Here is a 25,269-nt window from a genome sequence, read left to right on the forward strand (position 1 = left end):
AATAGTGTAATTCACAGTATTAGAGTTTACCGGAGAGTAAAATTCGTTCTTCACTGGATGCTACATTAATATGCATATTATTACTCCATGTATGATTTATGAGTGTAATACAATTCACCTTGTAGAATTGGAAGGAGTGTACAATATTTTGATATTAGGGTAACTTGATCAAGTCACCATCCCTACATTACTTCTAACGAATCAAGCATGTCCTATGTTATACATAGGATATTAGGATGATTTTCTAAGAGAAAAGCATGATTAAATAATTCTAAATTTAATCAATAGTATATCAAGCCGACAAGTTATCTATGATTAGATAATTATGTTTGCTAATCCTCATTGAATTATGTAATTACTAATAATTGTATGCTTTTAAAGATATGATAATTAGGATGACCCTTAAAGCCTTGACTATCTTGGTGAAGTTGATTAAGAAATTGCTAAACCGTAGGACCTTTTACAATTTTCATTCACTTTAAAAGATTCCAAGACAACCACTTTATAGATAAAAAGTAATCATTTAACTAAATACTTGAAGTTTTGAATTAAGCTTAGGTTTTTTTTTAAAAAAAAAAATAAAATAAAAAAATAATCAATATCTCTCAATTACTAATATGAATTTCTGTAGTGTATTAGATGATACGCTAAATGTATTTTCATTGTGAATTTCTGTAGTGTATTAGATGATACAAAATTGCTTATAATTGACATGATAGACCCTTTTTTTTCACCATTCATAGATTAAATTTGAGCATTTTATCGTTAAATGTTTATAAATAGGAGGTATTAATGTATATGTTTATTAGAGTAGTAATTTTTATTAGTACTTGGTTACATATCACATATGTGCTGAGTTTCATTGTTTTAATTACATATATATAAGGTTAAACTAGTATTTTATTTTATTGTACTTTATAATCCGTTGTAACGAGGGTTTGAATTAAGGCCTATTCTCATACGATTATTTTCAGCTCAGCTCTAATAAGTTCAGTTTAGTTTAGCTCTAATAAGTCCAGTTCAATTCAGTTCAGCTCCTAATGTCCTTCTCTTATAAAATACTTCCTCCGTTTTCTTTTACTTGCAACACACCTTTTAGGCACGCAATTTTAGGAGATGATTAGTGAGGGTAAACGAGCTATTTTATCAATATAATTTTTACACGAAGATTAGAATAGGGTTAAGTATCATTTGTAAAAATTATAATGAATAATTTATCCGTTTACATTACATAAACCCGACCTCAAAACACGTGCCACAAGGCTGTGTTGCAAGTAAAAAGAAACGGAGAAAGTATTCTTTTTAGTTCAGTTCAGCTCTAATAAGTTTAGCTCAGTTCAGTTCAACTCAGTTCAATTAATGGAAACAGACCCTTAATCAATGATCATGTAGACCCGGATACCTCAATGATCATATGACTAAAAATTTGTCATCTGTTTAAATAAATTATCAATTTAGTTCTCTACCTTGATTGTTATTGGATAATAAGGTGAATTGTCATTTGTCACCTAGATGTGATCAAACCATCAAAAACGTTGTATTTTTGGAATTACACATGATAGAATTATATGGCAAAAATAGCTAAGGTATCAAATAAAGGTACTATTATAGAATCTATGTAGTAATAAATAAATAAATTAGTATTTATGCAAATATTTACTGTACTATATAGCCAAAAAAAAATTAACTAAAATAGCAAAGAAAGAGGTATATATATAATTATAGTTAAAAACCATGAAATGTAATTTGGGTCATATGATTGTTCGATTGGTTGTCATAAAAATGATGATGATATTGAAGAGATTCTTTGAAAGAGTTGTCTCTTCAAAATCAATTAGAGCAGCCTTCACTCTCTTATCTTGTTAAATCAATTGAATGACAAGAGAGAAAAGAGTGAATGAGGCCATAAATCGCAATGAGTATGTAAAAGTCAAATCAAATCATTTCTAGATTTGTGGAATTGTTAAAATTGGCTATAATTGGTTAAATACTTGCAAATTACTCTATAATATCTTTGCATATTTCTACTAATATTATAATTAGGATTATGGGTTGTTTTCTTGTTTGTTATCAGATTTTATGGGTTTGTCTGTTTTAATTAAAAAAAAAATTAGGCACAATAAAAAAGTTAAGAATATTAAGTTTTGTTATGGAGTACAAATTGTACAATTGTACATGAAAATAAGCTATGCTACAGTTTTTATAAGAAAGACTAGATAATATTTTCCTCAAAAAATAAAAGACTAGATAATATAACTTAAGATGGTTACAGATATTTCAAATTAGTTACACTGAACAAAGTCTAATTTGCAATCTTGTTGGGTTAAACAACCTATACAAAATTGATATTAGTTAAATTCTTTAAGACTATGATTTCTACTTTGTTTAAATATTTGGCTTCAATAGATGTTTGAAATGTTGATACAAATGGACAATGAATAGTTTCATCTAAATCATACTGAAGTCAAAATTATTCGATTCGAGGTCCAACGTGAAAACATTTAGTTAAATGACTATTCTCTTTGTATTTAATTTAAGGACTCTATTTGCTTGACGCATATGTTGATTAATAAATTATTACTGAAGTTTATTGAGATGATAATCATAATTTATCTTTTAACAATTTATTAGTCAAATGTTTTGTATAACTTGCTCGTTCTTTCCGGCCTTAATAACAATCCAATAAGTTAAAACTAATGATACAATAACATGTAATTGTTTTCATCCTTTAATTTATTATAACAGTGTTATATTTTAATACAAAAATTTTATTTAATAAATGAATCACATTAGTATTGGAGACTTGCATTTGAAATTTCATCTATACCGTTGCTTTTTATGCAAAAAGTAAAACAATATGGGAATTATAATTCCTACCATGGTATTGGTAATTTGGTACATACAAAGATTTCTTCGCTTCTTTTTTTATTTTTTTTTGAAACCAATATTCTTCCTTTGTTGATAGGCAATAGTAAAAATATAATTTGAAAGATTAAAAAAACGGGCCAAGATCGGGCGGGTGGGGTCGAAGAAAGAGCAAAAAATGGGCAAAAGGGCAAAGTGGGGGTCATTTGCACGAGAATCCCGCAATCAACGGTCAATCAGATGGGACGTTGGGTTTGATATGACGTCTGTGCCCCTGTCCCACTCTTGGGTCCCACCAACCGTGCGGAGCCCTCTCATTTGCCCACGTGCATTTCTGCCATACATGTCGGTTATAATATCTCGCCTCCTTCGTTTTAAAATAGATGCATTAATATTAATAGCAAATTATTTAAACTTAATTAAAAGTCTGTTCTCTTCAAAAAAAAAAAAAAAAAAAAAAAAAGTTCAATTTAGAAAAAAATTGTCTCTTATAAGGGTAATCTAAGTATATATTACAACTGGTTTCAAAAAAAAAAAGTATATATTACAACTGAAATAGGCCCTATAAGTTTAAAATTCATGTAAACTCATATAACATAAGATAAGTTTAGATATAAGATAAGGTTTATTTCTTATAATCTTATTTATACTTAGGACTATTCAATAATAATTAAAGAAAAAAGAAGTTGAAAATAAGTAAAGTTTTTACTTATGAATAGAAAAAATAAGGGTTTATCGATCAAGTTCTAATCATAACTTAGTAGATGATTCCCACCACTTCCACGAAGTAATAACTTCATATGATTCAATTAGTTCAGCTTAAGGTATGTTCTTATACGTTTATTTTCAGTTCAGTTCAACTCAGTTCAGTTCAGCTCGTAATTTCTTTTCTTATAAAATATTCAGTTCAGCTCAATTCAGCTAGCTCAACTCAGTTCAGCTCAGCTCAGTTCAGTTCAGTTGATTTCATTTTATTAATACATGCCATTAGTGTACTATGATATAAGAACAAAATGTTTTGTTGAAAATAGTGCATTCTAAGAGAAGGGTTGATAAATTGTGTAAATTTGTTTAGTTGAATTAAGTTCAATTATTGTCGCTAAGGTTTAAACCGGTTGTATAGATAAGGTAAATCACGGGCTAGTTAGGTTAAATGTTTAGAACACATGTTTGTGGTGATGTTATTTTCCTCATTCGATAAAAAATACAAATATACAATAATACATACTTGTATTAGAGTACCTCGTCTTCATCAATTAATCGTATATATCTATATCGAGTACTCTGTATTTATCTAAACTTAATTTACGAGTGTGTATGAACTTATTTGAACTCACACGAAATATTATTTTAAAGTGCATTATGTTCAAAATAAGATATTTATGTCTAAGTAAAATTGCCGTTATAAAAAGCAATGCTATTTTTTTATAGGCTAGTACATTCAAGAATAATGTTATTAAAATCGAGAAATATATAACTGCTTTAATAATTTCTTAATTCCATGAACTTTCAACCTCTTAAATATATATTTAATACTAAATATCCCTACTAATCTCACCCTTTTATCATCCCTTATAAAATTAAACCATTATGCACCACCAAATCCATGGTTTAGATCAATGTTGATACTCCATTATCATTATTATTCAAATCTTGAAAGTGTTAGTGAGTGCAAAACCGCTAAAGCTTATGATGTGTTGGACGATATTCATTGGATGTTTATTTTAATATGGCTTATATAATAAAGTGTATAGAATTATAAAATTGAAGGAGTAAAGAGTATAATACGTACAAAATAGAGGGTCTCAATCTCAATAATAAGCAGTCAAATATGTCAAACTCTTCTGGTAAGTGTGGGCCACAAATTATTGTCTGTTTTAAGCAGTCGTCTTGAACTGTTCTTTGTACGGAAATCACAATTGTCCAATTAATTATCATAAATTCTCTAATCGTAGTTTTTTAATCCATTAAAAACTACTACAGTGGCATAATATATTTACAAATATATTTGTTAAACTCATTTTAACATTTTGAGTATACTCTAGTGCTTTGCAAAATGCCCTAATAAAGTACAATTTCATATGCAAGTATAACATATACTACCTCCGTTATATATTATTTGCAACGATTTGACATAAAGTAGTATATGCCTCTTATATTTCTCCACTTATAAAAGAACTTCTATATGCGATGAATGTGAAAATTATAATGATACTTATTATGTGATGTTTCCTTATAACTTGATAAATTGATGTTGATGTTTTTGGTGATATTCTAAATTATGTATGCATATTATGGGTGTAAAAATATCAAGTGCTACTCATCAATCAATTTCATTTACTAGTATATCAATTTTGTGTTTGACAACAATTAATCATTGTGTACTTATAAATCTACATGATACGTCGATCACTTGAAAAACTAACATAATGTCTCATCAATTAATTGGTAATATTAGTTGTCGGCCAATATAATTAGTTGTAACTTGTAAGCAACTATATATATATCAAACATACATATACTTGGTAAAATCAAATCAATCTTTAATTTGCATTGGTTATCCCATATAACATGCATAACTAACAAACAAGCAAATTAAAGAGTGAGAACAAGCAACTGTAGTCTTTCCAGATCAGTTGGAAGTTTGAAACACGATTAAACGATGACAAAAGTGAAAAATCTCGAAGCCAAAAGACAACAACAAATCTAACATGCAAAAAGATATTTATAAACTATGGCCAATGTTCGGATCTTACTGCACTATATACATATACTTCGCATAGTATTTCACTATCAATTTATATAGATTTAGAGCCTGTTCTCATACGTTTATTTTCATTTCATTTCAGTTCAGTTCACTTTCTAATTTCCTTCTCTTATAAAATATTCAGTTCAGCTAAATTCAATCAACGAGAACAAGCCCTTATTATTTTTTTTTTATTTCCTTAATCTCTTTATCAAACCATTTAAGTAAAGTAGGAGTTATCCCTTTATCAATTGACATAAAAAGTTATAAAAATGGAAAAAACGAAGAAAGAGTTACCTCAGAAATCCAAAGAGCTACTTCACACTATTCCCTTTTTTTTTTTTTTTTTATTAACAAAAAGAATTATCTTATTAGACCGAAACCATTCACAGGACTATCCTGCGGACTAGACGACACAAGAAAATGGCCGGAGTATGAAAAATCTTAACCCTCAGCGCCCTTAGTGGAGATTGAACCCTATTCTCAAAGAATAAGAATCTATTCTTTTCAGCTTACTTTCAATTCAGTTCATTTTATTTCCTAATCTCCTTATTTTATAAACAATTCAGTTCAGCTCAATTTAATTTAATTCAGCTTAGTAAACCAAAACAGACCCTAATTGTTAATATGTTCAAATCTTACCACTAGGTCAAACTTTAGTCTTTTACTCCATACAATATATTGACATACATACACAGACATTTTTAGAATGTATCGAGTATTTTATCTTTATTTTTTAAATTTTAGTTTAAATTTAGAATAATAGGTTCGTAAAAAGAAGAGAAAAATGGTAATAGTAAAAGAGAGGGAAGTATTTAGGTGAGCAAGACAAGTCAAATCATAAAGGGGTAGTGAACCACTGTTTTTTTCGGCACTTGCATTTATTAATCATTTACTCTTTTTTTCTTCTTCCTTCCTCTTTTTTTTTTTTTTTTTTTTTTTTTTTTTTTTTTTTTTTTTTTTTTTTTTTTTTTTTTTTTTTTTTGCCTTTGCATTGCGTGCTCCCCGGCCTCCTCTTATTTTACTCTATCAGAGAATTCTAATTCTATTATATGTGGTCTCAATTTATACAGTACATAATTTTATTACCACTGAATTAGTAACTTAGAATTTTCCACATTTATCAGCTCTGTACGCCTTTTTTCTTTTTATTATTTAAAAAATATGAGTACAAATAAAAGTCTTACTTCACACACCATGCCATTTTTATTTGCAAAAGAAATCAACCTTTTTTTCCTAAGCTAAACTAAATAAACTATTATTTTAAAAAGAAATATATTGAAAAACACAATAAGATGCTCATATATATGATATGCATCTAATGTATATGTTGTAACTAAGCTAACATCACCCATCTCATAAATAAGCGCAAGTACTACACACCTCACTTAATTAGGTTTTATTCTCTTCATCTTTTCTTATTATAAAATATTTAAAACTAAGGTCAAAATTCAAACAAATTAGAACAATACAATTTTTAAAAACTGTATGAAATACATGTTACACTTGTATAATTAATGCATATAGTCGTGTAGCTCATGTACAAGACACCACCGACAACATACCAGTATATCATATCAGTTTTATAAGCGCAAATACTACACACCTTACGTGACTTGTATAAGTGGTGTGTGCAACAACCAACGGCAACAATCTCATAACCACATATTTGATGAGTACAAGTACAACACATACAAGTGAGGTCTACCTTGTTATTAGTCTTATTACTCCTCCTTTCACTCAATTAATTGCCCCCATTTTCCACGAACAAATCAAAAACTCACACCCCTCCAAAACACTCATTTTAAACCCTTTAACCTTAACCTTCACTTTTTATATATTACCTCCGATTTTTTTTTGTGCAACTTAGGGTCTGTTCATATTTACTGAATTGAGCTGAAATGAACTGAACTACACTGATTGGAGCTGAACTGAACTGAACTGATTGGAGCTGACTGAATTGAACTGAATTGGACTAATTGGAGCTGAACTGAATTGATTGGAGCTGACTGAATTGAACTGAATTGGACTAATTGGAGCTGAACTGAATTGATTGGAGCTGAACTGAACTAAAATTAAGTAAATGTGAACATACCCTTAACAGTATTATTTGTGAGATATAAAAAATTCCAAAATTGCACATAAATAAAATTGAAGGTACTATTATTTTTATTTTTATTTTTTGTTTTTTTACCACAAATATAAATTAAACCCACCTCAACTTAGCTCAACTCAAGTCTTCCACTCTTGTATCTTCTTGTTACTTCATTCCTCCAAAACTCACAAAAAACAACCAAAAACTTGTTCTAATCCTCTCTCATTCTACCAAAAATGGAAACCTCATCAAACATTACAACTCTTCAACAATTCAATAACACTACTACACTCCTCTCAACCTCCTCATCCTCCTCCCCATCATCACCATCCTCCTCCTCCTCGATAACCCTCTCTCGATACGAGAACCAAAAACGGAGAGACTGGACCACCTTCGGACAATACCTAAAGAATCACCGGCCCCCTCTCGCGCTCAACCGATGTAGCGGGGCCCACGTATTGGAGTTTCTACGCTACCTTGATCAGTTCGGAAAAACTAAGGTGCATAATCACATGTGTCCGTTTTACGGTCACCCTAACCCACCTGCCCCCTGCCCGTGCCCGCTCCGTCAAGCGTGGGGATCGCTTGACGCTTTGATCGGACGGCTCAGAGCTGCTTACGAAGAAAACGGGGGTAAGCCCGAAATGAACCCGTTTGGGGCCCGTGCTGTACGGCTCTACTTGAGGGAAGTTAGGGATTCTCAATCTAAGGCGAGAGGTATTAGTTACGAAAAGAAGAAGCGTAAGCGGGTCCCACAGTTAGTTCATAATAATACATCAAATTAACAAATCTTTGGTAATTATTTTATGTTTATTGGAAATTATAATTATAATTATTAGCTAGAGTTGTAGTGAACTAGTAGTGTTTGTTTGTTGTTATAGTTTATTAAACTATACTCCGTCCGTTTCAGAATAATGTTTACCCTGTTCGCGATCTGTTAGTTATGGATTGCGAACAGGGTGATTAATTAATTATGGCAAGGGCGGGAGGCTTGGGGAGTGGTATGGGTTGGGTAAGTGGATTATTAGGGTTAGGTTATTATCAATGGATAAAAGGAGTTATTTGAATCAGCAATCCGATGTTTTATTTAATGGCAATGGCAATTGTAATTGTATCTTCATCTAATATATCTAATTTATTTAGTCAAGGATCTTTGTAATTATAATTGAATGGTTGCTTAGCTTGTTGTTTTAATTAATCAAAATTAAAAATCAAATTTGTATGAATGAATGTATGATAGAAGAATGTGAATTAGATGGTAAAAAAGTGACAAGACAAGTTGGGTAAAATGAGGAAAGTTAAGAAAGAAAAGAATAGATAAATCCGTAAGTTTGTCAGTAACAAAGTACTGCTCATAGAACAACAGAAGCAAAAGGGTAATCCATTTTTTGGTTTTTCCTTTTTATTTCCCCCCTTCATTTCTGCAAGTATGTCTACCTTTGCAAAATTTTTTGTCATCATTTCTTTTTGATTTGTTGATTCAAATTGTGTTGCCATGATGGGTAATTTAGGCAATGTTGTTTTCACCAAGATGTTTATTTTGCGATATTTAAGGTTTGATCTGATCTAATCTGACTTGGACTATTATGGTTTTGCGTGGAGTTAATTGGTCCGATTTCAATCATAAATATACAAATTAAAGATTTGGTCTGTTTGATTGTTAAAGGTGATAATATGTACCATGATATGCATTAGGTCTAATTAAAATTTACTAAAAATCACTTAGTGTTCCATTGAATCCCAATAAAGTCATAAGGCCATTTGAAGCACAAATCTTTATCTATTTGCATTTTGTTCCAATTGAAAAATATTCATCTATCTTTAAGGTCATTTGTTTAGATGAATTAGGGTGGATTTGTTATGAGGTTCCAGTTAGGTTTTTTTTTTTTTTTTTTTTTCCCATATCAATTAACACAGAGAGAATTGAATTATTCCCAATGAGAAATGCATAGCTTGATTATCAATTGGATCTTATTCATCCAAGTAACTTTTTTTTAAAAAAAAATAAAATTGATTAACTAATTAATTATTTGATTAATTGGTGATTTGTGATAAAGTTTTTGTTGTGTAATTAAGAGCAATTTCCCGGAACTTTCAGTCATCAAAAATTATAATTGTATCATTTGTAAGTAGTAATGTCTAATCACTTAGGAGAATGCGATAATGTGCCCTCTTGTACTGTAATCCAACGAAAGTTAGTGGTTGTTAGCTACTCTCATAACCTTATTACTTGATGATTTCAAAAAGACTTGAATCTTCTGTCTTTTTGAAATGAATTGGTTAAGTACAATAATTAAATGATATATTAGCTAATTAAAGAGAAACGACTGAATATATAATCACATAATTTATTTTAATCAATCTGGCCGACATCACTTTATATTATCCTATATATTTGGATGTGGCACTAATTATTGTTAGATTTCATGATTATGTTGTGCTTAAAGTGTCAACCTTGTTTATTGAAAAATACTTGTAAAACTTAGGATCTGTTCTCGTACGTTTATTTTCAGTTCAACTAAGTTAAGCTCAGTTCAGTTTAGTTTAGTTCAGTTTAGTTCCTTCTCTTATAAAATATTCATTTCAATCCAGCTCATCTCAGTTCAGTTCAGTTCAGCCGAGTCTAGTCTATAAGAATAGGCACTTCTCCACTCTTTTGTAAATGAAAGTTAATACTCGTATTGTACTATTACGCATTATACTTTTTCTAATTCTTGTGATTTATACATACTTAAGCAATAGCATAGTTACATCCGTAATATGTACTTTAATTGAAATCTTCTTTAAACTTGTAACAATGTTAAATTTGAATCATATACTGAGTAATTAACTTTAATAATTGTGCATTAACAAGAATAACGGAAAAAGTATTGAAAGGCCAAGAAACTATAAAATCGGGACCATGAAGGTAAGTACCCCTCTATGAGGAGAAAAAGCCCTACAAATGAAATGAGTGGGGCGATCCCTAAAGAAAAGGGACACTTGAGTTTCCTTAAACCCGTCAACCATTAGGAAGGCCCTAACAAAATCCAAGCTTCCATAATTTGCCTCTTAATTTTTTATCATTAATTACTTAGCTTGTCTGATATCTTGAGGCCAAGCATCAGCTTGAAATATGATATATGGTATGTAACTTGTTTAATACGATGTACTCCGTAGTCTGTACGATAACAACAATCGATTTACACGAATTGGATTGGCTTGACACAAATTGGTTTTAGCTAGGTTTAGTTGGCAAGTCGATAGATATACCAATAATGGTCTTCATATTGATGATTATGAATACATTTATATGTTTTGTTGTCTTTAACTTTAATAATGGAAAGTTACATGGTTTAATATACATACATGTACTCCATATTATTTTCAATTTCATCCGAATTGCAAATTTGAATGAATATTATATATATATATATATATATACGGGAGGGTTCCGCTAAAAACAGGGCTTATGGTGAAAACTAAAAACAGCAAATCTCAGCCATTGATTATTAATGATATAATCTAACGGTTGAAATACAAGGTACACAAAATCTTAGCAAATTTCAGCAAATCCTCTGTTAATTTTGCTGAAAAACGCAAAATCTCAGCAAATTTCAGCAAATCCTCTTTTCATCTCATTATCAAATCGTCAATTCCTCAATTCGTCAAATTTTAGGGCTACTTTGATTATTTACTCCCAAAATTGAGGGCTCGTGATTCTTCAATAATTTGGGGCTTCCTCAATAATCTTAGTAAGTGTTCTTCATTCTTTAATTTCTGTTTTTAGCTGAATTTCTAGTTGATTGCGGCTTACAATACCGATATAACTGTGATTATTTCCTTGTATATAAGCTGAATTTCTTGAATTTCTATTTGATTGCTCTGTTTTTTAGTTTCAATCTCATCAACTTGTAGTTTCAATCCTCATCAACAATATGCTCTTTTTTCGTTTTTGTATAAATATTTGCAATATATATATATTTTTTTTATATTAAAGTTTTTTTTTCCTGGATATATGATATTAAACACTAGGAGAAATTGTTGCACATAAGGTGTTTGTGTATTTGCTTAAATGACTAACACCTTGCTTAATACGATATAGTAACTCTTTTTTATGATACCATAACCATATATTTTAGACTGTTTTTGTTGGTGTCCAGTTAGTTGCACCATGGAATGGATTATTTTATTATAGTACCCATTTTAAACCATATATTTGATATTATATGCAGACAATGCAAGAGGAGTCAGAAGAAGGTAGTTACTCAAATACATCTACAACTACCAATGTTGCTGAAAACTTACCGTCACTAAAGGGCCCAAGTGTGTGTTACACTCCCAGAGGAACAAAAGAGTTTATACCGTGTTGTCCCCCTGAACTAAAGCCTACACTTGGTATGCTTTTTGATTCCTTACTTAAAGGTGTTGATTTTTATAAGCAATATGCTAGATTTGGTGGGTTTGTGGTAAGACTAGGTACTGAAAAGAGAATTAAAGATAGTGATAAAGTCTACTTGAAATATTTACATTGTAATAAACAAGGGTTTACGAAGGATGGTGAAACTAAAGCAAAAGTTTCTAACAAAGATAAAAATCCTAAAGCTAGAAAAAGAACCATAAATCGTGTTGGATGTAATGCAATGATTGGGTTTAGAGAACGTTCAGATGGAAAATGGATGGTTTATGTCTTTCATGAATCTCATAGCCACAATCTTGCTTCTCCCAACACAATGAATTTTTTGGCAAATGTTGGAAACCTTAAACTTGGCCAGAAAAAATTCATTTTTGACAACTCTAGATTGAACATTGGTCCAAACAAGTCTTATAAGTTGATGAAAGAACATCTTGGTAGCTATGATAATATAGGTGCAACATTGAATGATTTCAAGAACTTTAATCGAGACTTGAAAGCTTACATACAAGAGAAAGATGCTTCGATGTTTATAAACAATTTGAAAGAAAAAGCTGAAAACAGTGAAGGTGCCTTTTTCTTTGAGCATTGTATGGATGAACATCAACGCTTGACAAGAGTATTTTGGGCAGATGCAATTAGTAGAAAAAATTATTCGTTGTTCTGTGATATGATTACATTTGATACAACATTTGACACCAACAAATACTCTATGGTTTTTGCCCCATTTACGGGTGTTGATCACCATGGTAAGTGTGTGACTTTTGGGATAGGCTTACTTGCAAAGGAGGATATTGAATCCTTTGAATGGTTATTTGAAACTTTCTTAAAGGCAATGAATAACTGTCAGCCTACCTGTATCATGACAGATCAAGACCCTGCGATGAAAGTGGCAATTGAAAAAGTTCTTGATAAGGCAAAACATAGGTTTTGTATGTGGCACATTATGAAAAAAGTGCCACAAAAGGTAGGGCCCAAATTATGCTTAGAAACTGATTTTCTTCATAAACTAAACTCTGTTGTGTGGAATAGAGACCTTGAACCAGAAGAATTTGAAATTGGTTGGCAGTCTGTGATGTCTGAATTTGATTTAGTGAATGAAGATTGGTTCAAAAATATGTATAATATAAGGAATATGTGGATTCCTTCCTACTTTCGTGACCTTTTTATGGGTGGGATTTTAAGGTCAACTCAAAGATCAGAGAGTGAAAATAGCTTTTTCACTAATTTCACCAATCAGCATTTGTTATTGGTTGAGTTGTGGTTTCGCTATGAATCTGCAATCGATGCTCAAAGGCACACACAAGACAAGTTGAATGCTACTTCAAAAACTACACATCCCCAACTTGTCACCCCCCTGTACTTGGAAAAGCATGCTGCATTTGCTTACACTCATAATGTATTTTACATATTCCAAAAGGAATTCAAGCATGCTTTGTACAATTGTGGTATAAGTAATGTTACCATCAAAGAAGAAGAAGGGATTGAGCAATATAGAATTGTTGACAACACAAGGAAAAAAAGCTATCATGTCACATATGTTTTGTGTTCTAATGATGCTTCATGCTCTTGTAAAATGTTTGAATCTGTTGGAATATTATGTCGTCACATTCTCTTTGTCATGAAAGGAAAGTTCTTATTTGAGATTCCAAGGCAATATGTTTTACATCGTTGGACTAAAGAAGCTATGAAGAAACCAATTTTTGGCTTAAACAACTTGCTTGATGGGGCAGAGAAGGATAAGAAGCAAAAGCTAGTTGGTGATTTATGGTGCAGGTTTTTTTCATGTGTAAGTCTTTGTGAGGAGAAAGTTGAATGCCTAGAGTCATTGTTGTCTAAGCTAATATCTTTTGAAAATGAGATGAAAGACTTGGATTCTATAAGTCCAGTTGATAAACGTGAGGCAAAAAATAAACACATCGAATTATTTGTTGGATCTAATGACATAGTTGTTGATATTCTTCCTCCAAACAAGTCTTCCAACAAAGGTAGTGGTAGTGGAAAAAGGAAAAAATCTGACAAAGAGATAGCTATTGAGGAAAGCCAAAGGAAAGATAGACTTTGTAGAACTTGTGGTCAGAGAACAAACCATGATAGTCGGAATTGTCCGCAAAAAAAATCCAACTTGAATGAGGTATTTTTGTAGAAAAAAATAAATAAATTTTGTACTATGTTTACTTCCCACTAGATTTTCACTTTATATATGTTCGTGTACATGATTTCAGGATTTCAAAGAAGAGTAGAAAGGCTGCAAAACCACTTCATATTTACAAGAAGCAACATCGGCTACTGACAGCCTAGTGCTGAAATAGAGGAGATGAGAGGAAAGAAAGAACATAGTGCTATAGTGCCCTTTTTATTGATATAGTGATTGTTATTGTTTCACATATATTAAACAGGGACCTTTTATTGCTCAAATTTTATTGATAGGGTGACCTTTTATTGTTAAACTTTTTATTGACCTTTATATTGTTATTTTGATGTAGTGACATATTGACATATGATAACTTCAATTTATATTATAGTATGTGTTTTTAACGTCATAGTGACTTTTTTTCATCGTATTGACACCTTATTCCGTGATAACCTTTTTAGTGATATAATGACCTTTATTATGATATAACAACCGTATAAAAAATACTCACATTTTAACAATTCTTCTAATCCACATCGATTAAGCCAATACAAAGTTAGGGAAGGAGGGGCTCGTTCTTTTAATTGATATACTAAATGAATAGCTTAAGAATAGATTAATATAAATACGACACTTTTACCTTACATAGTGACCTTTTATTTAAATAGAGACAGATTATTATAGACATCTTTTTTATCACATAGTAACGCTCTTGCATCTCATAGTGATCCTTTTGCATCGCATAGTAATTGGAAATTTTTACCTCATATAATGCCATTTTACTTACATAATGACTATAAAAAGTAATATAATATCCTTTTTCAAGTTTTTCTTTTCTTTTTTAAGAGATAAAAAAAAAGTTAGACATTTTTAGGTACATATTTATCATAGGTCCTTTGAAAACTTGTCACATATGTATACAAAATATAATAATGAATATGGTGATAATTTTGCATTATAACTTAATTATATATAACACATTGAACTAATAACATTTTAAATACATAGTGACCTTATAATATAGAAACCTTTTAAATAACATAGATACCTTTTTAAATACATAGTGACCTTATCATATAGAAACCTTTTTAAATAACATAGGTACCATTTTTTTATAACATAGGCGCCAAATTTATAACTAATATATATTTCACTAAACTTTCTTGAATGTCAATTAAAGATTACATATCAAAAGAACTACCAATACCACCAATTCAAAAGCTTTGTATGAACTGGAATCATATCATATTGTTCTATATTAACACTTATACAATTTTGTCAGATTATCCATTTGTTGATGCAAACTACATCATTACATTAGATTTCCTACTTCTGTGCAAAATACAAATACTTCCGAGCAAAAAACTTCATCCACATATTCGTTAGTCTGCCTATACTTTCTTTTCCTTTTTACCTTGCTTTGTTTTCTTCTTAATCCCATCAAAAACATCTTTTGCAACTTGACTCCTTATTAATCTGAATTCAGATAGCTTTTCAAGAACTTCATCTCTGACAATGTTCATATCAGATAATACCAGAGTAGCAGCAATCTGAGCTCTCAATGTCCGTCTAGTTGAAACCTAAATTTAAGCAAAAATTAGAATAAAAAAGCTAGTTAAATTCCATGGAGGAAATAGTTAATATAATAAAAATTGAAAGCCAAATAAAAAAAATGAGACGAGATAACCGTTTTCAAAACATTGCAGTCGAACACATCAGCTCCATCAAAGTAAAGCATGCTGACCATAGTATAAATGCCACTATCATTATTCTTCTGTTTTCCAGACTTCCAATTTACAGAAGGTGACTCCAAAGTATACTCAATCATGTTCTTCACTGAGTCATTACTTTGAGGAAGGCGTTGATCAAGAAAAGTACTCAGCATATCACTCTAGGCAAAATAAATTAATACTTTAGGTTCCATGAAGCATATCCTAACTAGAAAAATACAAATAAAATCCAAAATATCATATTTTTACCAGAACATCAGAGAACTTCTCAACCTCACTCATGTACTTTGTATCATAACTCATATTATCTATGAACTGAAGCTTTTCTTCCTTCAAATTCACAACAATTAGGAAAAAGTGTTCATTCAAGAGTATAGGAACAAATATCTGCAATAAATAAATAAACAACTATTAAGCTTGAAAAACTTAATATAAAAGTACTTAGTTGAAAAATGATTGTCAACATTTGCAATGTATTACCAACTCAACATTTGCAATATCAAAATCATTGCAAGGAATGAACAACCATCTTGACCAAATGTCAAATAGCTTGTCAATGTCTTGTGTGTTACTATCTGTGTTTGCAACTTTCAGTAAAAAAGCCTAAAAAAGAACAAACATTAATAAATATTAAAAAAATTAGAAGGTAGAGTTATTTTTCTTAAATGTAATTACTTGCATTACATAGTGACTGTTTTCATTGCATAGTGAAATTAATTTATGAATCATAGTGACTGTTTTCAATACATAGTGAAATTAATTTATGAATTTTTTATAATGAACAACTACCATTATAATGATGTAGTAACTAAATAGCCGAAAGATACTTACACTTTGAGAAACACCAAAATATAGTTTTTGAGGTCCATGTGCACTACTCTTCTGGTTTTCATTAAGCAACATAGCCCAACAATCAATAATAACAGAAGATATAGCAATAGCCGGTGCACCTAATGAAAGGAATTCATTCCTTGTAATCTCAAATGGTTTGCCAAAAGATACCAACACCTCACTGTACAAGGAAATAAAAAGACACATGTATATTAACATAGTCACTTATTATTAAAATTTGAAAATAAATAACAAAAAGAACAATGACATGACTTACTTGAGATCGAAACCATGATAATCACTAATGCAGTAGTCAACAAGTTCCTGGACAACTGCATCCAAAACCTTCATATCCTTATTACTTGACTTCATATATTCAGTTACATATGTAACTTTATCACCAAAGAGACTAACATCCATAGCAAGGGAGCATTTAGATTTTCCATTACTCAAAACATGCTCAAAACCTATCCTTGGAACCTCACCAACTACAACATTAATCTCTTTTGCAGGTGCACCATTATCATCAATATCATCATCATCCAAACCATTAGGCACTTTGCTTACCCAATTTACAAGAGACACAATCTCATCAACAATTTCATGAACACGAGGATTCATAAAGAATAAATCAGTTTGGGACATTGGAGGTGTCGAAGTTGAAGCATCATTAGATTTACGAGTCTGAAATAACACTTTCAACTCATTCATGTAGAAGTTAGATACCACTTCTAAATCTCTTTTCATGAGCAAAAACTTCTCATAAACTTCCTGTGAAAAAAAAATGTACCACTTAGATTTAATAAAATAATTTGTGACAAAAAAAAAAAAAAAGAAAGAAAAAACCAAACAGACAGACAGAATTAAAGGGTAAAATACTTACATCAATAGCAATTGAACGGATTTCCTCATTAGACATTGAACTGGCAGGTAGCTCAAACTGAATAACACCCTTAACATTGCTACGGACACCTTCATAAACAACAGATTCTTTTCCAGAAGTTTGATTCACAGGAGCTTCCTTGAATTGATTACAAACAACTTGTCCATCCTCAAATTGCAACTTCTCACTCACTGGATATGTATCAAACTCAAGAATTCCACACCCAAAACCCTTGGACAACTTTTCATTTCTAATTCTATCTCTTATATCCACATCAGTCCAATGTTGAATTAAAGGTATTGTAGAATTTAACACAACATTCCTAAACCTCAATCGATGAAAATAGATAATCTCTAACATCAAAACACAACCACAAAACCATTCTATATTTCCTTCTTTGTAGCTCTTCACAGCTTCACAAAGTCTATCTAAGACATATTTTGACCAATTATAAATTCTTATTTGATTAACATCAACCAAACATTTTACAATTCTCAAATCCACAGTTCTGTTGGACGTAGGTGCTAAAAAACTTGAAAAAGCATGCATGATAAAAAGCTGTCTGAATTCTTCCCCACCATCTACTAGTAAAGGGATCTTAGATTCCAAAAAACCCAAAGGAATCTGATCATTCTCACCCATAAGACCAAAATGAGACCTCCATTTAACCTTTAAATCATAATCAGGGTTGATGACATTAGCACAACGAGAAATTTCTTCAACTTTCTTAGATGTTTTGCAAGGAAGGCAAAAAACATCATACACATCAAATTCAGTCACAACAAAATCTTTTTTACCATCAATAGTAAACATGCAGCTACCATGATCAAAACAATCTACCAACCATGATAGCATATCAGTTGCAGTTCGTTTCACCTTCAAAGATAACAAACCTCCAAAGCCAATTTCTTTAACAGCCTTGATTTGATCATCTGAAAAAGTTTTAATCATCTCTACTAAATGAAATGGCCTGCAACGTGTTTTAAATCCTCGTTGCACCCTGTAACAAGACATACGAAAAGATAAACAAAAGAAACCAAAATAGTAGCCTCTTTTTATAGCATAGTGACCTTTTTTTTAAACAAAACTTCAAAAAAAAGAAACAAATATTCACTTACATATGTACATCACTATCTATGATTGCAGATTCTTGCCTATGAATCACAATGTTCTTATCCTTATTTGCCTTCACTTTCTTCACTTTAAGACCTTCATTTTCATCCAACTTTCTCTTCTTAGCTGGCAAAACAATAGCATGTGAAGAAGAAGACTTATTCCCCTTCTTTCCTTCCATCACAGTTGACAAAGGTATAGCATTCTCAATGTTAGAAGGTTTCTTTTTCTTAGTGATAGCTTTCTTTTTCAATCCTTTTTCAATACAAGCATCTTTATCTCTGTTAGTATCATCATCGATCATTTTGCTTCCATCATCAATATGCTCTTCGTCTTCATGATCGAGATTGATACATGCTAAAAACACGCAAGCATATAGTTATATATACAATTATCTTCATTTTAATCTAGCAAACAATTATAATATAGCAAACTAATAACTTAAAAATAATAATCATTGTCATTGATATAGTGACCTTTTTCAGTTACATAGAGAACTAATAATATAGTAACTTTTATATTAATATAGGGACCTACATTCTATAGTATTAGGAGACTATCATAATAGAGCAACTAGTATATTAAGGTTAATAATCCAAAAATCAAACATTCATCATACCTCCTGTATCTTTCAATTTAACTCCTCCTGTTGAGCTACGAAGGCCTCTCCTTTTTTTAAAAGTAGCACCACCTCTAGTTCTCACCATAGTTATAAAATCTAATCCAAATCGAATGAAAATCCTTGTTGCACCCTGTAACAAGACATACAAAAAGATAAACAAAAGAAACCAAAGTAGTTGCCTCTTTTTATGGCATAGTGACCTTTTTTTAAAACAAAACTTCAAAAATAACATAGTCCAACACCCCTCCAAAAAGATTCAGTTTATTTTGGTTTGGTTTAGAACAAGTTCAGGTCATATTCATATTTATGTCTTTTGACAACCAATTTGTTTACGAATAAAAAAATCAATTCAAGTCAGGTCAGGGCAGTGAAAATCAAATCAAACTAAGGTATCCAAATCCTCGAATTCTGGCTACCTTGATTCAAGTTCAAAACAGGCCTAATTTAGAAATTTTGAAGCAAAATCCAGTACAGAGTCAAATTAACCATGCACATATGTCAGACTAGAAGTACACTTTTCAACAGTCAAGAAAGTCATGTAGATGTCGATTTAGCATGATCAGAAGCAATCTATCACAAATCCACCCCAGATGTTTGTTCCTGGGTTAGTCGCTTAAGCAATCTGCTCTCAACACCAAAAATCGGACATATAGAATCAAAGTCAGTATCTTAAACCAGGAAGCATTCTTCATACTTTATGTTCTTTCTTTCTTTCTTTCTTTCTACGGTTGATGTGGAAAGAGTCTTTGCATCAATATCACAAACACCAGAAAATTTATCTAAGTGCAAAAGGCAAATAATTCATGTAGGAACCTAATGACATTTGATGCAGCTGAAACCACTTCAAATCACAAATAAGAAAAGACAGGTTGTAAGAGAGAAACACAACAGCATCAAGGAACACCAATGCAACCAAGGCAGTTAGTCCATCTCCAAACATGTCACCATGTTGGTCAGGTCTCAATTCCAGATCATCATTAGCAAGAGATTGATGACCATTCCTGTTGCCTACACCAAACGGAACACGGGAAAATACAAATCGAGTTGGACACCAAGTGGAAGCAGGAACCAGTGTAGCTAATTTATGTCTCCAAACTCTCACTAATTCACTCACAAATCCACTAAAAACACTTCAAATTACTCAAAATTCGAATTAACTACTCCAAACTCTCACTAATTCACTCACAAATCCACTAAAAACATTTCAAATTACTCAAAATTCGAATTAACTACTCCAAACTCTCCCGAATTCACTCACAAATCCACTAAAAACACTTCAAATTACTCAAAATTCGAATTAACTACTCCAAACTCTCCCGAATTCACTCACAAATCCACTAAAAACACTTCAAATTACTCAAAATTCAAATTAACTACTCCAAACACAAACACACACACACAATTCGCATTTTAGTTATTCGCATTCCTAACAGGCATTAATTCGAAATCAAAATCCACAAAAATCAGCTAAACTCGAAATCAACAAAAACAAAATTATGCTCAACAAAAATCGTGTTACTAAGAAGATGAAGAAGAACAACAAAAGCAGAATTTCGAGCAAAAATACACATAAAAACCTAGTTTACTTAAATTAAGAAAAATTAAACAAAATACATTTAAAAAATACTTCTACTAAAACGAAACTTAAGTTGAAATTCAAAAAATAAAATCAAATCGAAAAAATAAAATAAAAAAACATGCAAAATTACAAAATTAAACAAAAATCATACACGAAAACATAATAGACATTAAATTTTCGGTTGAATCTACAAAAAAGTACTCATGAAATTCCAGCAAACAAAATTTCAGAAACCTAATAACCTCAAATCGTGCAAAAATAGCGAAATTACCACAAAGAACTCACCTGATAATAGATCGTAGAGCTGAGAAATTGCTAAAAATCAAAGTAATTGAAGCGGTGTTGCTGAAGGAGTTCGCTGATGGTAATTGAAGCGATGTTGCTGAAGGAGTTCGCTAATGTCGAGAAATTAGGAGAGAGAAAGTGAAGAGAGAAGGAAGAGGAGGAAGAAAATAACAGAGGAAAGAGAAAGTGTTTTCGCGGGAGGAGAGAGAAAATTAGGATATATATACATTAAATATCATCCGTTAGATTATAATCTACGGCTGGGATTAATTGTTTTCATGTTTTCACCCTAAGACTTGTTTTTACATGATCCTAATCCTATATATATATATATATATATGTTTTGATAATTTTAACAATCATTTTAACGAGAGCAAAATAAAGGACACCAAGTAAAATTATCCTTTCTGATTTGATATTATTGTTAAAGGCGTGTAAAAACATGTCAAAAGAATCTCAAAACTTTTAAACTTTGTTTGATGGACAACAATCACAAAAGTTTGATAAGAAGTCTTAACAACTCAATAAAATTTCAGATACTTTGTAATATTCTTAGCCATGTTCATATGACATTTCATACATAAGCAATATAGCCATAAGTTCATAAATGACCTATATAAAGATAAAAAATTAGGCGCTATACCTAAGAATATTAAAAAATTAGGGATAATGAAATTCTTATCTCATTGGCTAAAGGTGAGAATTTTAATACCAATAACTTATAAACGACCCATTTGAATATTTTAATCTTATATTATGTCACCGATATATTGTTGTTATTATAATTTATTTTTTACAATTTGTACAAAGTGTCGAATGATTTTTTAAAAAAAAAAAATCAAATACAATTAGGTGCCCTAGAAAAAAAAAAAAAGAGGTAAAAAAAAAGTTTGTCACCATAAAAAATGGAATATTGATCTTTTAAACCTGCTAATGTCAATATCGTTGATAATGAAGTAATGATACTTTTATTGAAGAATGTCAACGAGCAAAGAAAAAATGCAAGTGGATGGATAGTCTTGTCTCTTCGGATAGCAATCAATTTACTTTAATTTGTGAAGGCTAAAGAATCTAATAGAAAGACAAGGTTTACCAAAAAGTATGGTAAAGCAAGCATTGCTCTAAAGTAGTGTTGTTGCTTCCCTTTGTAATTTGTGAATATCAAAAATTTGTGGCCATCACTCATGATTGTTTGGGAGCAACTAACAAAATTGCATGTCAAAAGCTACACAATATATGTGGTAATTTACACATGATATATTTTGACAAGATTTTTTGACTTGAAAATTATGCCAACTTTTAAAGTAGAGGTTAAATAATCAAAGTCGGGTCGGACTGGGCCTTAAGCAGTAAGTGTGTCTCTCTCGGACTTGGAAATTGGTGCAAGTTGGGAGGGCGAAAGGTTAAATAAGATTGACATTGACAAATTGAATCGATTTCAGAAGCAAACATTGGAATTGCTCTTATATGCTGGCAGACCGAGTTGATTGAATACTTTCTTGCGGTTACCTCAAAATAAAATAAGCCCCTAGCTATTAGACAAATGATAAGTAATTGTTTGATTCTTCTAATAATTAACATCACATCATCAATGTTGTCGTAGCATATATGAATATCTAAGCATGAACAAAATGACTAGTTTCTTATTGGTCTCTTCTTTTCACCTTATATTGGCTCTAAGAGATGCAAACAAGAAATGTTATTATGGTGCAATTATAAATGGTCCATGCATATATGTCACTATTTATGTAAGCACTTAAACATCAAGGTGTGTGGAAGGTTAATAAATTCATAAGGTAGATAGTTATGGTTATTTGGTTACCTTTCAACTATATTGTACTGAAAGTCGTTCGATTGCAACTTGTTGAGTTAGATGAAGCAAACTATCTAGTGAGCTATCCTCAAATCAGTTCAATTCGATCTCCAGCGTTCAATTCAACAACTCAAGTTTTAAGTTTTTGTATGCCTTACACAAACTACATCATTATAATATTCTGAATTATCTTTTAGTAATTTAAATTGAAAGTTAAAAATAGCTAATATTTTCAACGTGTATATATTGAGATGAGTATAATAAAATATACATAACTATACTTTTAATTAATATATACTTACTAAAACTTAACATCACTCAAAGTAGTATTTCAAAATTGGTTATCATGCATATATTTACAATAATTATAAGACGTTTTTTTTAGATAATTTTAATTTGTTAGCTACTAATTAAGCTTAGTCGTGGTTGCACATATATGGATGCCAACTGGTCATATAATCATCAATTAAAATAGCTAATAACATTAATAGTCTATCGACTAAACAGCGACTAACATTACGAGCTAACTAGAAGACTAAACAAACCCGTAATAAATAACACATAACATAGTATCCGTTACCTTGATTAGATCACACAAGAATCCAATTAGGTAATTATCAACGGTCAATTGCTAGACAAAGTCGTTAGATTACCCTAGACGCAATAATTGAAAGATAAGGAATGAACGGAGAAGCAAAGAAAAAAATAGTGTTCCATTTATCAAAGAATAGAGTGTTAGTGATGCAATTGACAAAATATTCAAAGAAAAAGATAGAAAGAACGAAAGTTTTTTTTTTTTGGTGTTTCACCCGATTCACCCTTTAAGTTAATTCGGATTGGGGTATCAGTTATGGATAGTTAGGTTCATGTCCCCTTCCAATTGTTATTATGGGGGATCGAATACCGGTCATCCCAACCAAGTGTAGTCCCAATCAACACTACACCAACAACCAATTGGTTAGGAGGGACGAAAGTAGCATACCATTGAGATAGTACATGAGAGTAATAACCACCAATATAATTGATCAATAAATACCAAAAAAACAAGTATAGTAAGAGACAATAAGTACCGTTACTGTTAATTTTCAAAAAGAAAACTTTTATAGTACTTGAAAAAGGAAACTCATCAACAAATTGAAGTGTAAATTATTGTGAAAATGATCATTGTTGTTTACATACACTGATACACAACCTCAACTAGCTAAATTGATATAAATAGTGGTCCTTCTATATTTGTCCTTGACCTAATAATACGCTAACCTATGTATAAATAATCATGTTCATGTTTTGTCATCTTATTTTGGGAGATGGATCACTACACTCCTAAATCAAACCAGACAAATTGATATTGTAACTTTTCTATGCTAAAGTGTTCTACCATTCACCTAAAAAAATACAAACATGTACTTGTACAGCCATTAATGGTAGCTAGACTGCTAGATGTGGGTAGGAGTCATTTGATCAAGTGCTAGTGAATGCGACTTGGGATCAGTTTATAATGCTCGCACAAGAAAGAGACTGATTACCAAATGTTGAACTATGTACTTAAACAACACATATAAGTGTCCCATATTTATAAAATATTCGATAAATAAACACTTTATTAGCATAATATAAGGGGCTTGCTACGACACTACTTCTCATATTGTCCTATAATTATGATTTTTTTTTTTTTTTTATGTTAGGTTTTAGTTAAAAAAAAAAACAAAAAACAAAATCACTTTTATAAATAATTCAAAAATACAAATTTCTCCGTTCTTTTTTACTTGACTCACTTTGACTTTTACACGACTCACCACTCTTTCTTTGACTGTCTTTTGTGAATTATACATAAGAAAAAATATATTCATGTGAAATTTTGTTAAAATTGTCTTAATATGTACTATCTATGGAGTACTTTTATAATTTTTATTTATAAATAATTAAAGTTAATAACAATTAGACATGCATGATAAATAAAACAATTGTAACTGCATTGATTGATATCATCAATAAAGTAATAATTGATTAAATATTCTCCACCCCATTAAGATAATCAAACATGTAACATCCACTTAAAAAAATTATGATTGAATTTCATTTTCTCGACTTTTAAAGAAAATGGACATGAGAGATAAAATTAAATACTTCTACCTTTTGAACGTACTATTGTGCTTTTTATAGATCAGAGTCACATGCCT

General features: G+C 30.8%; 3 protein-coding genes across 3 annotated transcripts; 2 read left to right on the top strand and 1 right to left on the bottom strand.

The window, feature by feature from the left end:
• Positions 1 to 7,831: 7,831 nt before the first annotated feature.
• Positions 7,832 to 8,853, top strand: LOC110733096 (protein LIGHT-DEPENDENT SHORT HYPOCOTYLS 4-like). The gene has a single exon (XM_021913111.1). It carries the CDS (start codon positions 7,943 to 7,945, stop codon positions 8,489 to 8,491), a length of 549 nt encoding a protein of 182 aa, XP_021768803.1. The 5' UTR covers positions 7,832 to 7,942; the 3' UTR covers positions 8,492 to 8,853.
• A 1,755-nt stretch (positions 8,854 to 10,608) lies between these two features.
• Positions 10,609 to 15,082, top strand: LOC110732930 (protein FAR1-RELATED SEQUENCE 5-like). Its single transcript, XM_021912914.1, has 3 exons — positions 10,609 to 10,614; positions 11,921 to 14,233; positions 14,325 to 15,082. The coding sequence occupies exons 1-3, from the start codon at positions 10,609 to 10,611 to the stop codon at positions 14,340 to 14,342; spliced, it is 2,337 nt and encodes a 778-aa protein (XP_021768606.1). The 3' UTR covers positions 14,343 to 15,082.
• A 10-nt stretch (positions 15,083 to 15,092) lies between these two features.
• On the bottom strand, positions 15,093 to 16,317 carry LOC110733097. The gene is made up of 3 exons (XM_021913112.1): positions 16,213 to 16,317; positions 15,921 to 16,124; positions 15,093 to 15,813 (listed from the first exon to the last, which is right to left on the bottom strand). The coding sequence occupies exons 1-3, from the start codon at positions 16,264 to 16,266 to the stop codon at positions 15,625 to 15,627; spliced, it is 447 nt and encodes a 148-aa protein (XP_021768804.1). The 5' UTR covers positions 16,267 to 16,317; the 3' UTR covers positions 15,093 to 15,624.
• Between the last annotated feature and the right edge of the window lie 8,952 nt (positions 16,318 to 25,269).

The sequence above is a fragment of the Chenopodium quinoa genome, unplaced genomic scaffold, assembly GCF_001683475.1.
Source record: "Chenopodium quinoa cultivar QQ74 unplaced genomic scaffold, ASM168347v1, whole genome shotgun sequence".
In the NCBI taxonomy this organism is placed as follows: Eukaryota; Viridiplantae; Streptophyta; class Magnoliopsida; order Caryophyllales; family Amaranthaceae; genus Chenopodium; species Chenopodium quinoa.